This window comes from Hippichthys cyanospilos, chromosome 9 (genome assembly GCF_059441005.1).
Source record: "Hippichthys cyanospilos isolate Australia breed blue-spotted pipefish chromosome 9, RoL_Hcya_1.0, whole genome shotgun sequence".
Taxonomy (NCBI): Eukaryota; Metazoa; Chordata; class Actinopteri; order Syngnathiformes; family Syngnathidae; genus Hippichthys; species Hippichthys cyanospilos.
Genome location: NC_142377.1, coordinates 23,028,052 through 23,040,236, shown reverse-complemented (window position 1 = coordinate 23,040,236; position 12,185 = coordinate 23,028,052). Strand labels below are relative to the sequence as shown.

At 49.0% G+C, this 12,185-nt stretch overlaps 2 protein-coding genes across 3 annotated transcripts; both read left to right on the top strand.

Annotated features, from left to right (window-relative positions):
- The first annotated feature begins 574 nt into the window (after positions 1-574).
- sec13 (SEC13 homolog, nuclear pore and COPII coat complex component) lies at positions 575-3,990 on the top strand. The gene is made up of 9 exons (XM_088424213.1): positions 575-735; positions 929-973; positions 1,210-1,325; positions 1,552-1,703; positions 1,834-1,967; positions 2,629-2,762; positions 2,851-2,971; positions 3,046-3,192; positions 3,581-3,990. The coding sequence occupies exons 1-9, from the start codon at positions 733-735 to the stop codon at positions 3,689-3,691; spliced, it is 963 nt and encodes a 320-aa protein (XP_088280339.1). The 5' UTR covers positions 575-732; the 3' UTR covers positions 3,692-3,990.
- A 119-nt stretch (positions 3,991-4,109) lies between these two features.
- LOC148419582 (keratin, type II cytoskeletal 8) lies at positions 4,110-11,734 on the top strand. 2 transcript variants are annotated; one of them, XM_088424211.1, is made up of 11 exons: positions 4,110-4,374; positions 6,976-7,184; positions 7,289-7,405; positions 8,219-8,279; positions 8,461-8,556; positions 8,869-9,033; positions 9,522-9,647; positions 10,273-10,416; positions 10,613-10,689; positions 10,771-10,817; positions 11,434-11,734. In XM_088424211.1, the coding sequence occupies exons 1-11, from the start codon at positions 4,123-4,125 to the stop codon at positions 11,541-11,543; spliced, it is 1,404 nt and encodes a 467-aa protein (XP_088280337.1). In that variant the 5' UTR covers positions 4,110-4,122; the 3' UTR covers positions 11,544-11,734. The 2 variants fall into 2 exon arrangements, with proteins under 2 accessions (XP_088280337.1, XP_088280338.1); XM_088424212.1 differs by lacking the exon at positions 7,289-7,405.
- The last annotated feature ends 451 nt before the right edge of the window (positions 11,735-12,185 follow it).

Genomic DNA, 12,185 nt, shown 5'->3' with positions numbered 1-12,185 from the left:
TTAAATCCCCTCCCGCACAAAGTGCAAGTAAATACATATTGGGTGGTTAACATGGTTTAATAAGCTGTTACTGAAAATTCACAGCGAGCAATTGTCAATAAAAAAACGACCAATTAAAAAAAAAGCGATCGCTTAAGCAATGTATTAAGCAATGCATTGCTTAATAAATAAATTGCGAAATACTGTAGCAGGAAAGCGTCCAAACGTTACTTTTGCTTCTGGCGGAGCACATTAGTTAAAACTCCTGTCAGAAGTGGGGTTTCAGAGATGGGCAATTTACTCATCATTTTGTGCTTGTTTTTCTAATCGCACATTAAAAAAAAACCCTCTCAAGTAAAAACAGAAATAGTAATAATGGATTATTTGACCATTCCTAAACAGGCGCAGAACTGATTTATGTTTTACATGTTTACGTCAGAGTACTGATCGAAGCACCACGCGCAAGAAGCAAATTGTTAAAGGTCTTCTTAAAAAAAAAAAAAACTTTAATTAGTTGCATTGAAAGTTAACACCTTACATCATTTTTTTACGAAAGGAGAGGAAAGAGACAACGATGTGACCATTACTTGTATTCTGCGTTTCTGGCGGAGGACTTTTTTTGTGACCATCAGGCGGAAGCGGCGTTACAGCCAGTTGCCACGTCGGAATTGCAATAACATTCGCTAAACAGTTCTCTCTCGCTCTTTTTTTTTTATTATTATTTAATTTTCTGTTGAGCCTCGGCGTGTAGTCATGGTGAGCCCAGTGATATTTATTTGACTTGCCAGATAAACTGGTTTGTTGTGTGTGTGTGCCTTCGTCAAGCTAGCCCGTTAGCATAGCGGCTAAGTGAAATTTGGACCAGAGCACCAAAATGTCATCAAAACTCCTGTCAGTTGTGTGACAAATGGCAATGCAATAAAAGCTTGAATTATGTTTGCCGTTTTAGGTTTCTGTCATCAACACCGTGGACACCTCACACGAGGACATGATCGTGAGTACTCCGATTTCTATGCGAGACCTCAAGAGATTGACATTTTTTATACATCCAAGATTGACTTTTTTTTTAAATTGATCCAAAGGTCGATTTAACCTGGGCTATATGCACCTATACTTAAATATTTGCTAATTTGCTACTCATCTTTAACAAACAATGATGTTATTATGAATTGATGAGGAATCCTACGAGAGGTGTAAAAAATGTGTGCTGAATGTTTTGATGTGTCGCAGCACGACGCTCAGATGGACTACTACGGCACCCGCCTGGCCACCTGCTCTTCGGACCGCACGCTCAAGATCTTTGACGTTCGCAACGGCGGCCAGATTCTGGTGGCCGACCTGCGAGGGTGAGACACTTTTTTTTTAACGTCCACAGATATGTCAAATGAGCCATCGGCGTGTATGGCGTCCCCTTTTTTGTTAGAGGTTCGTCGTTGACAACCAGTGATGGACCAATGAAGCTTTGCAGCCATTTTATTTACAAACGGGTCAAAGCTTCACGGTGCTTCATTTGCTCTATGGCACCGGGAAGTGTGCCAAAAGCCCAACGCGTGATTTGTGCGTCCGGCCCAGGCACGAAGGCCCCGTGTGGCAGGTGGCGTGGGCTCACCCCATGTTCGGCAACATCCTGGCGTCCTGCTCCTACGACCGCAAAGTCATCGTGTGGAAGGAGGAGAACGGCGCCTGGGACAAGATGTACGAATACACCGGACACGAGTCGTCGGGTGCGTGCCCCACACCTTACCTTCTTGCGCGCAACCGCGAGACGAGCGGGGAAATGGCGTCTCATATTTGTTTTTATGGGTCAATTTTTTTGTTGTTTTGGGGTTTTCTTTTTTTTTTTTTTGAATGCAGTGAACTCTGTGTGCTGGGGTCCGTACGAGTTTGGTCTGATTCTGGCGTGCGGCAGCTCGGATGGCGCCATATCCTTGCTCACCTTCACGGGAGAGCAGCAGTGGGACATCAAGAAGATCAACAATGCGCACACGGTCAGTAGCATCCATATGGTGGGACTTTTTTTTTTTTGGAGCGTGGGCGGATTGTTTCCAGTCGTTCCGTGTGTGTATTTTCTGTTTTTCTAAGCATGATTGGGAAGAACTGGTAATAATTCTTAAACATTTGCGCATGCGTTTTTTTTAGTTATTTATTTAGTTTATTTACTAATGACCATACTTCCCCAAATAAAATGCACACTTTTTTTTTCCAAAAATGAAGGCCAGAATTATGGGTACGTCCTAGAAATGGTGACCTTAAAGATTATACATTATACGCACAGATTGCATTTTTATTGGCTGTATTCTTACAATAATTAGCTTAAGGGTATGAGCTAGAGGGCTGACGTCAGTTGGCTGTTTGCATCCGGTGCCCGTCGCAGCTAATGGCAACTCGCGTTAGCGGAGGTGGTTTCGGCGTTATTTTCAACAAAAGAAGCGAGCGGGCTAAACCGGCGTCCGAGCCTGTCCTTTTTCCACTCACGAGGACTACTGCAAAAAACTGAGAGGACCGCGTAAAGGTTATGATGTCTCCGGCCGATTGAAGGTGGGCTACAGATGGCCCCCGGGCCGCAGTTTGGACAAGGCCGGCATACGACCCGTAACTTTTTTGCATTTGGCGCAGTAGCCTATGAACGGAATGGCTTTTGTTGTTAAGATCGGCTGCAACGCGGTGAGCTGGGCCCCCGCCGTGGTGCCGGGCAGCCTGACGGAGCAGCCGGCGGGACACAAGCCCAACTACGTCAAGCGCTTTGTATCCGGGGGCTGCGACAACCTGGTCAAACTCTGGAAGTGAGTGGCCCGGCCCGGCCCGCCCCGCCCCGCCGTGGGGGGAAGACGAAAAAAAAAAAATAACATCGGGCGGCGGCGAACGTGACAGGGAGGAGGACGGCCAGTGGAAGGAGGACCAGAAGCTGGAGGCGCACAGCGACTGGGTGCGCGACGTGGGCTGGGCGCCTTCCATCGGACTGCCCACCAGCACCATCGCCAGCTGCTCGCAGGTCGGAACCCGCCCCGCCCCCGCCCGCCGCGGCGCCCCGCCCGACTTTTTCGCTGACTTTTTTTTTTTTTGCAGGACGGCCGCGTCTACATCTGGACCTGCGACGACCCGGCGGGAAACGCCTGGACGGCCAAACTGCTGCACAAGTTCAACGACGTGGTCTGGCACGTCAGCTGGTCCATCACCGGCAACATCCTGGCCGTGTCCGGCGGGGACAACAAGGTATGCGCTCGCCGCCTTTTTGCAAATGATTTCTTTTTCTTTTCAAATTAAGAGCCGATGAATAGCATTTTTCTTACTAAATTGTATTCTATCAAACCCTGGCGTGCCCTTATTTGGGTAACGTGCCAGCTAATTTGAGCTCTTGGCCCGTTGCGTTTGTGCCAGCTATTTTTCCCTTTGCTATATATCTTAGCACGTGCAAAGGTTTTGCGTTGATAAGTACTTGCATCTAATTCATGTTTCGTATTGAAATGAAGAGCATTTGTAATTCCTGCGATATGACGGATCGCGTGCATTTGGAGTGTTTTCGAAACCCCGGTCCGATTTGCCGGGAATTGTTCAAAGCTCCCGAGGCAACTTCACGCACTGCTGTAACGCGTGTTCGCAGGTGACCTTGTGGAAGGAGTCGATGGACGGCCAGTGGGCGTGCATCAGCGACGTCAGCAAAGGCCAGGGCGCCGTGTCCACCATCACGGACACGCAGCAGGCCGAGCAGTGACACGCGCGCGCACACACACACACACACACACACACACACACACACACACAAGTTGTCCATAAGATTGTCATAAATAGAATTGACTTTTTTTTTCTTTTTTTTTAATCCAAATGTCTCCCGTTAAATGTCCATCCTCCCCATCACGCTCTCGAGCCCCAAACATTCCGTCTCCAAATCCTCGTCAGTGATTGGCTCGTGACGTCAGACTGAACAACCAATCAGCAGCAGGAAGCGCATGCCCGTTACCTACTTGGGTGTAATTATTAATAAAAGACAAAAAAAGGCGAATCTGAAGATGAGCCCCGGTTTTGTGTCATTTTGCTGTGAAAAGTTGAGATTTGCCGGCTCCTCCTCTTCCTCCTCCTGCCGGCGACTCCTCCCCCCAGCATAAAAGCGGGCGCGCGCGAGCGAGCGAGCTCGTCGCCTTCATCATGAGCCTGAGCCGCAGCAAGAGGATGAGCTCGGGCGCCTCGGTCCGCCGCTCCAACGCCTCGGGCTCGCCCGGCGCGGCGCTGGCCGGCCTCCACCCGCAGGCCGCCCCGCCGCTCTCCTCGCTGTCGGTCAACAGGAGCCTGCTGGCCCCCCTCAACCTGGAGATCGACCCCGGCCTCTCCATGAGCCGGGCCCACGAGAAGGAGCAGATCAAAAGCCTCAACAACCGCTTCGCCTCCTTCATTGACAAGGTGAGCCCTTTCCAGCCACGCCTTTGGCCTTTCGGCCCGGCCGCGCCATCCGGGGCCCCTCGCGTGACGATGCGAGCCGATTGGGCTCGTGATGGAACGATGATAATCGGTGATAATCGGATGGCAGCGTTTCCATACGTGCTAAACACAATAAATGACAAACTTCATTCTAAATCAATCTACCGCCCTTCTTTACATAAATAACCTACTTTAGTTATTTAACCCTTTCACTGCCAGCGACGGCTATAGATGTCAAAGATTCATTTTTGCTGGCCTGGCAGTGAACGAGTCACCTCAAATTCTTTCACCAACTTTGAGAACTGCCTTTTCCAATCATCCTCTTGGCATTGGAAGAGTTAATAAACATATTTTCAGAGTAGCTGTTGTTTAGAATGAGAAAAGGTTAAACTAAAGAATTTAGGCAAAAAAAAAGGTCAAGGCAAGAACCCGCGGTGCTCTAATGGGGGTACGCGTTACCCCTAAGGGGTAAGTGAAGGCGCATCATGAACTTCTAAAAGGGTGGCTCTCTGCAGCTCTCAGCAAGTCTGACGGAATGCTTTTTAACGCCATCGCACAAACCGTTTTCTCTCTTCAAATTAAGAGCAAATGAATTGGAACACGGAGCAACCTATTGCTCCAATAGCAATTTTTGTATGCCAACTTTTATCGAGACACGCACTGCCACGAGTGATGCCAATTTGATGCAGATGAGTCAGAAATGAAAATAGACAAGAATCCCGTCAGCCCAAAATGCTGGCTCGGAGTATTTGGCTAATAAAAAATATTTTGCGCGGTTGAAAAGTTGAGAATTGGTTTTGCCAAACAAGTCTACAAGCAGACTAATGATCACCTTCCTCCATAAACGAGAAGGGGGGGGTCAAACGTACGACCCGCGTCATGTTTTGAAATCGCCGTAACTTCTGAGCCGGTTGCACTAACAACTTAATGCCCATGGATTTTGAAATCAGAGAAGCGGATTTTTGCGTCGATACCGCATACGTTACGCTAACTGGCACGTTTTCAAGTGTTGGGGAGGGCGAAAGCGCCGCAAAAGAGGAAGGACGCATCTTGGGTTCTAAAACACGGATTTTATGAAGGAATGGGAAAACGATAACTGAAAACTGAAAATTGCTATTGACACCAAAAAGGAAACGACCTTACTCCTAATGGATATTTATGAAAAAAAATCCTAATATGAAAGTGCAGTTGCTGTGTTGCCGTTACCGCAAACGAAAGTGTGCAAACGCGACAAGCGAGCGGAGGATTTGCGCCGCCGCGTTTCTCACACAGGAAGTGGATTTTGTTGCAAATGCGGGACACGGATACCCTGGCCGCTCCTTTCTCACGGCTTCGGTGGCACGCCGACACAATAGCGCCATTGTCGCCGTGCGCGGCCTCCTCCCAACAGCGCGGATACATTTCACCGCGATTGACCTCCAGTTTTCATCTCACCGTCCCAATTTCAATCAAACAATCTTCACTTGATAACATTTCCAAGAAAGGTGGGCCAGCAGTGCAGCGCCAGTTTAGCGTTTGATTTAAGGGTGAAAGAAGAAAGAAATGGCCATTTACTGTTAGTAAGCTTAGCATCTGCCGGCTAGCTTAAACTAAAGCTACATAAAACTGGCAAAATTCGTTCACATCTCATTACCATTAGCATTTGCTAAGCTAGCTGAAACTAAAATCGCTTAAAATGGTCATTTATCTGCTATGCTAGCCCAAACGAAAGCTGTATAAAACAAATGGTTATTTACATCCAGTTAGCTTATCATCTGCTAGGCTAGCTCAAACTAAAACTGCTTATAACTACCGAACACATGGTTATTTACATCCAAATAGCTTAGCTTTTGCTAGGCTAGCTCAAACTAAATTTGCATAAAACTGGCAAACATGATTATTTACAGCTCGTTAGCTTAGCGATTGCTATGATAGCTCAAACTAGAGCTGCATGGGAAATAAATGTTCACGTACAACACTTAAAACGGTTTCAGATTTTCCCATTTGTTAGCGCCTCACACGCTATCTTAAAACTAAGCGTAACCGGCTAACATGTTGTGAAATTGTCCTTTAACGGTTCCAAAGGACAAAGTTGTTTTGTTTTTTTTAAACGATCAGCTCGAGTATCTTAGCATGGAAAGCGAGAGCGACAAGTGAGCGTTTCAACAGGTCCTCGACAAGTGAGCGTTTCAACAGGTCCTCGGTCGGACATTTAAGCTTCCCGTCCCACTTGACGAGGAAACCCGACGCAGCTTCGGTGGGGGCTTTCTGCTATGAACAAAATAGCCTTTGTGTGCTTGGAAGTGGAAGTCGGCGGCGCGTACGTAACAGTAGCCGGGGACGCCGAAGCGGTCGGTCCCCGCGAAGCTGGAATCCGAGCCGGCGTCTCGAGTTCTCTTCCTTTCTCCTCCAATTGGCACGGTTGCAACAATGCGCTTTTCATAGGAGGGCCCGCAAAGGAAGTCTCGAGAAACCGTGTCCCAAAAGACCATTTGTTTCCAAGTGGATGTTCTTAAGGTCGTTTGTTGAAGGTTCCCCACGAAGGGACTTTTCAGGTGCGGCGCTAGAACCAGGTCCCCCTGGATTTTTCTTGTTGCTGGGCAGGTGCGCTTCCTGGAGCAGCAAAACAAGATGCTGGAGACCAAGCTGGAGCTTCTGCAGGGCCAGGGCGTGGGCCGCTCCAACGTGGAGCCGCTCTTCGAGGTCTACATGGCGGGCCTCAGGCGCCAGATGGACCTGGTCAACAACGACAAGAGCAAACTGGACGGCGAGCTGAGGAACATGCAGGGCCTGGTGGACGACTACAAGCACAAGTCAGTCTGGAAAATCGCAATGGTTTGACCCGCTCCAGATACTGTAGCTGGCCGCGTATGTAGTTTGAGGCCCCCGCCCCCTCTCCTTCTTCCTAACGTTTTAGAAAGGGGGGCGTTCGATCCGACGGTCGTGGGTTCCAGGTCCCTTGGGCGGGTCGTGACCGTTTTCGAGTCCGCTTCGAGCTCCGGTCACCGACGTCCCAGTCGTCTGTGTCAACGAGGTCCGAGTTCTAGTTGGAGTGGACTGGGTCTGACTCCAAGCCGGTTTCGGGTCGGTCAGGTCAGAGTCCGAGCCAAGTTCGAGTCGCAAAAGTCCGAGTGCGCGTCAAGTTCGAGTCGCGAAAGTCCGAGTGCGCGTCAAGTTCGAGTCGCAGATCCGAGTCCAAGTCAAGTTGCGGTCAGAAAGGTCCTGGTCCAGATTTGGGTCACGGATCTGAGTCCAAGTCAGGTTCCAGTCACAAGGGTCCGAGTCAATCACAAGTCACAAAGGCCCGAGTCACAAAGTCCCGAGTCGAGTACAAACGTCCGAGTCTGGATCGGATCTGTCCACGTTAAGTTTGGGTCACGGATCCTAGTTTAAGTAAGCGATTGAGTCAAAACCAAGCCAAAGTCAAGTTTGAGTCAAAAACTTCCAAATCTAAGTCAATGTCAAGTCTCTCAAGTCCGCGCGCGTCCAACTCAACTCAGGTCTGAGTCCAAGTCCAAGTGCGGATGAGAGTAAACCTCAAGACAGAAAATAACTATTTTCACTACCACCAAATTTTCAGATCATTCTTCAAAGAAAACAGAATACGGAGGACGTGAATTCAAACCCTAGTCGGACTCACCACTAATATTTTAAGAGTCCAATAGCAGAGTCGGGGACGAGCCTGAGGCAAATGCCAAAGGGTCTGGGTCAATTCTGAGACAAGAAAATAATCGAGTCGAGTCCCGGTCCGGATTTGAGGACTATGGCTCGAGATGAACTTTGTGACAACGGAGCTTTTCTGTCCTGAAACGGATCCCGACTCATCAAACGTCTTGCCTTTGTGTAGATACGAGGACGAAATCAACAAGCGCAACAACCTGGAGAATGACTTTGTCCTGCTGAAAAAGGTCTCGCAAAAAACACACGCTCTCGCCGTACACAATCAAAGATGTACTCACGTAACTCCGACTGGACCGTAGCATCCAAGCGGAAAAAAGACCCTTGACGCAAATTGTCCTCCTTATTCGTTCGGAAACTTGAGCCGCGCGCCCGAAAGACGAGGAGAGAAAAGGCTGCGTGTGCGCGCAGGACGTGGACTCGGCCTACATGGTGAAGGCCGACCTGGAAGACAAAGTGGGAGCCCTGACCGACGAGATCAACTTCTTGCGCGCCATCTATGAGGAGGTAGGAAGTTGCGTCTTTGGTGTCGACCCGGTCGCAAGTGTCTTTGATGTTTACCACAACGTTTGCTTTGAGGCTCAATGGCCACGCGCGTGGGACGAGTCTTTTTCATTCAAGGCAGACGGACATCCGGGTCCTTGATCACAAAATGAGGAAACGGTCACCGATGAGTAAAATAGATGTTCATCGAAGGCTAGATTTGCTCTCTTAAAGATGCTAAGCGACCCTTAGCAAAAGACATACTTTTTTGGGAGGGAGGGGGGGTGCGAATTGATGTCTTTGACGTCCTCCGGCTTTGTCCCGTCCGGTCTTCAGGAGCTGCGCGAGTTGCAGGCCGGCATCCGCGACACGTCGGTGGTGCTGCAGATGGACAACAGCCGCAGCCTGAACATGGAGCAGATCGTGGCCGAGGTCAAAGGCCAGTACGAGGAGATCGCCGCCCGCAGCCGGGAGGAGGCCGAGGCCTGGTACCGGACCAAAGTACGCGCTGGCAAACATGACTCGTGGCCGCGACCGCGGCAAAGTACATTTTGTCCAACGCACCTAAAAGATCCACGCTAACTCAACTGTACTGCGGCTGTGACTCTTCCGCGTACCGCTAGAGGGAGCCAGCACGCCGAAGTGCTTCCCATACGGATTTTTGAATTCCCTCATGCCGGGCGCAATAAAGAGACAACAAATAACTCATTCACTCCCAAAGACCTGTTTTTACCTGTTTTTTTTTTTTTTTTTTTAAGTGTAGACACCCAATTCAAGATGCCTTAATTATTTTGCTAACGGAGAGTCTAAAAATATCTGAGTAATCTATAACTTTGAATAGTTAAATACTAAGAGACTATTTAAGAACGACTCCGATTTGAGCTGCGATTTGAATTTGAATGCGATTGTCCGTATCGGGCTCGGTTAGCTTTGTGTCTTTTTGGACCGCGGCGTCCAAACGTCCTCCCTTAGGCGGCGCTTGTGTTCAGTTCGACCAGATGTCGGTGCAGGCCAGCCAGTACGGGGACGAGCTCCGCGCGGTCAAGGCGGAAGTGTCCGAGGTCAACCGTCTCATCGGGCGGCTGCAGAGCGAGATGGAGGCTGTCAAAGCGCAGGTCTCCGTTTCCTGTCCGCTTCCCGTTTCCTCCCGCTTTCCTCTTCCCGTCCCCCCCTTTCCACTTCCTATACTCCCTCCTGTCTCGTCTACATTCCTGGTCCACGCGCCGTCACGTCTTTCCCGCTTCCTGTGCCTTCCTGTCCCGTCTTGTCTCCTACTGTCCACTTCCCATCCCCTTCTGTCCACTTTCTGTCCCGCGTTATTCACTTCCCATTTCCGCCTAATGGCTTTCTGTTCACATCCTGTCCCATCTTCTCCCCTACTTTCCACTTCCTGTTTTCTCCTCTTCACTTTACTGTCCACTTCCTGTTTCCTCCCGTTCACTTCCCGTCCACTACTCTCCACTTCCGGTTTCCTGCCGCTCACTTTGCGTCCCCTACTCTCCACTTCCTGTTTCCTCCAGTCCACTACTCTCCACTTCCTGTTTCCTCCCGTTCACTTCTCGTCCCCTGCTCTCCACTTCCTGTTTCCTCCCGTTCACTTCCCGCCCACCACTCTGTACTCTCTCCGGTTTCCCGCCGCTCACTCCGCGTCCACTACCGTCCACGTCCCTTCCCTTCCCGTCCGCTTTTCGTCCCGCCCCCCCGCTGGCGTCCCGCCGACTTCCCGTAAACGCTGTGCAGCGCGGCGGCCTGGAGGGCCAGCTGGCCGAGGCGGAGGACCGCGGGGAGATGGCGGTGAAGGAAGCCAAAGGTCGCGCCCGGGACCTGGAGGACGCCCTGCAGAGAGCCAAGCAGGACATGGCCCGCCACCTCAGAGAATACCAGGTGACTTTACAGGAGCGGCGCTTGTCTGATGTTTTACGCGCATTTCCAAAGTGGCCGCCTGCGACCAGCCCGCTCCCTCCCTAATCTGGGTTTTCCACTCAAAAGCCGCGCTGAATGTTTTCCCTCGTTGAGCTCTGATTGACCGCCGCCTGCTCGGACACAAACCTGAGAGGATCTTAACTTTTCGTGCGTCCAGGACCTGATGAACCTCAAGCTGGCTCTGGACATCGAGATCGCCACCTACAGGAAGCTGCTGGAAGGGGAGGAGGACAGGTGAGTGCGCCGCCTCCTCCGAGCGATGCCTTACTCATTGGCTGACCTTTGCCCCCCCCCCCCCCCCCCCCCCCCCGCCAGACTGGGCCAGCAGTCCGTTGTCAACATCCAGGCCGTCGCCAACTACAGTAAGACCTCTATATAGACGTGTGTCAGTTTTGCAAAGGAGAGAGTCGCAATACCGCAATTTAACAGTATGTTGCTTTGTGTTCCAATTCATTTCCTCTCAATTTGAAAACGAAATTGCACTGTCCTTATCACAGCATTCAGGCATAAAATACGACTTTCAGAAATCCCTCGGAGATGCTGAAAATCTTTTATATTCCCCCATAAAAGAACTGCTGCGGGAGACAGCAGAAAATGCAAGAAGTTCTTTCATGTTGCGGTTAGAAAAGTGCACTGTTCCAGTCACTGCATTAAAAAGTGCATCTTTTGCTTCCAAGTAATTTGCTCTTAATTAGAAAAGAAAACTGTAATGTTTCTCTCTTTCTGCATGAGTAAACTAGTGTTGCTGCCGTTTAATTTGCTCTTGATTTGAAAACAAAAATGCACTGTTCCTCTCTGTTTTCAAACACAATCAACTAGTTTGATTCCAATTTGCTCTTAATTTGAAAAGAAAAACACGGACTATTCCTGCTTGCATTAAAAAGTGAGTTTTGTCTCCAATCAAATTGCTCTTACCTGAAAAAGAAAAGCGCAGCGTTCCCGTTCAACTCCTATTGCGTGTCCTATTTTCCTCCGCAGGCAGCAGAAGTTTTAACGGGCAGTACCCGAGCGCCGGCGGCTCTTCGCCTCCGAAGCTGCTCATCAAGACCACCGAGACCCGAGACCACAGCAGATACAGCGCGCGCTAAAGAAGATAACCTTCCGCATAGGAAAGACAAGTGTGCTTTTGCTTTGCCCCGCAAATATAGGAAAAGGATTTTTTTGCTAAAATCTCAAAAGTTAGCTAGCTGTCTTGAATGATCTTTGGCGTGAGGATTTCGTGCCCTCCATTTTCCTCTTTTGGGTGTACAATCATAATAAAAGAGCGTCCCCTCCCCGACGTTGGTGCCCGGGATCTTTATTTTGACAAAAGCTATGACTTTGCTGCCCTGTAGGAAGCATGGAGAGTTGAGGACTTTCAAAGTCCAAAACTCAAATGGGCTCTTTTTCTTGGCTCAGGTGCATTGTTTTTCTGGGAAAAAAAATAACATATATAATAAATGATTTTTAAAAATGCCGTGAACGGAAAAATATACTGTATAGCAAGGAAAAACACATACACTGCTTTACAAAATACTGTCAATGGGAAAACATACACAGTATCAGGAAAAAACATGTATAAAAAATGCATTTATAACAAAAATACTTCCAATGAAAAAATATAAACCCATGTATGATAAATGATCAAAAAAAATGCTGTCAAGGAAAAAATACACATTTTGAGGAACTTAAAAAGCGTTTACTACAAAAAATACTTTAAATATATATCAAACTAAAAAACGTATATACTT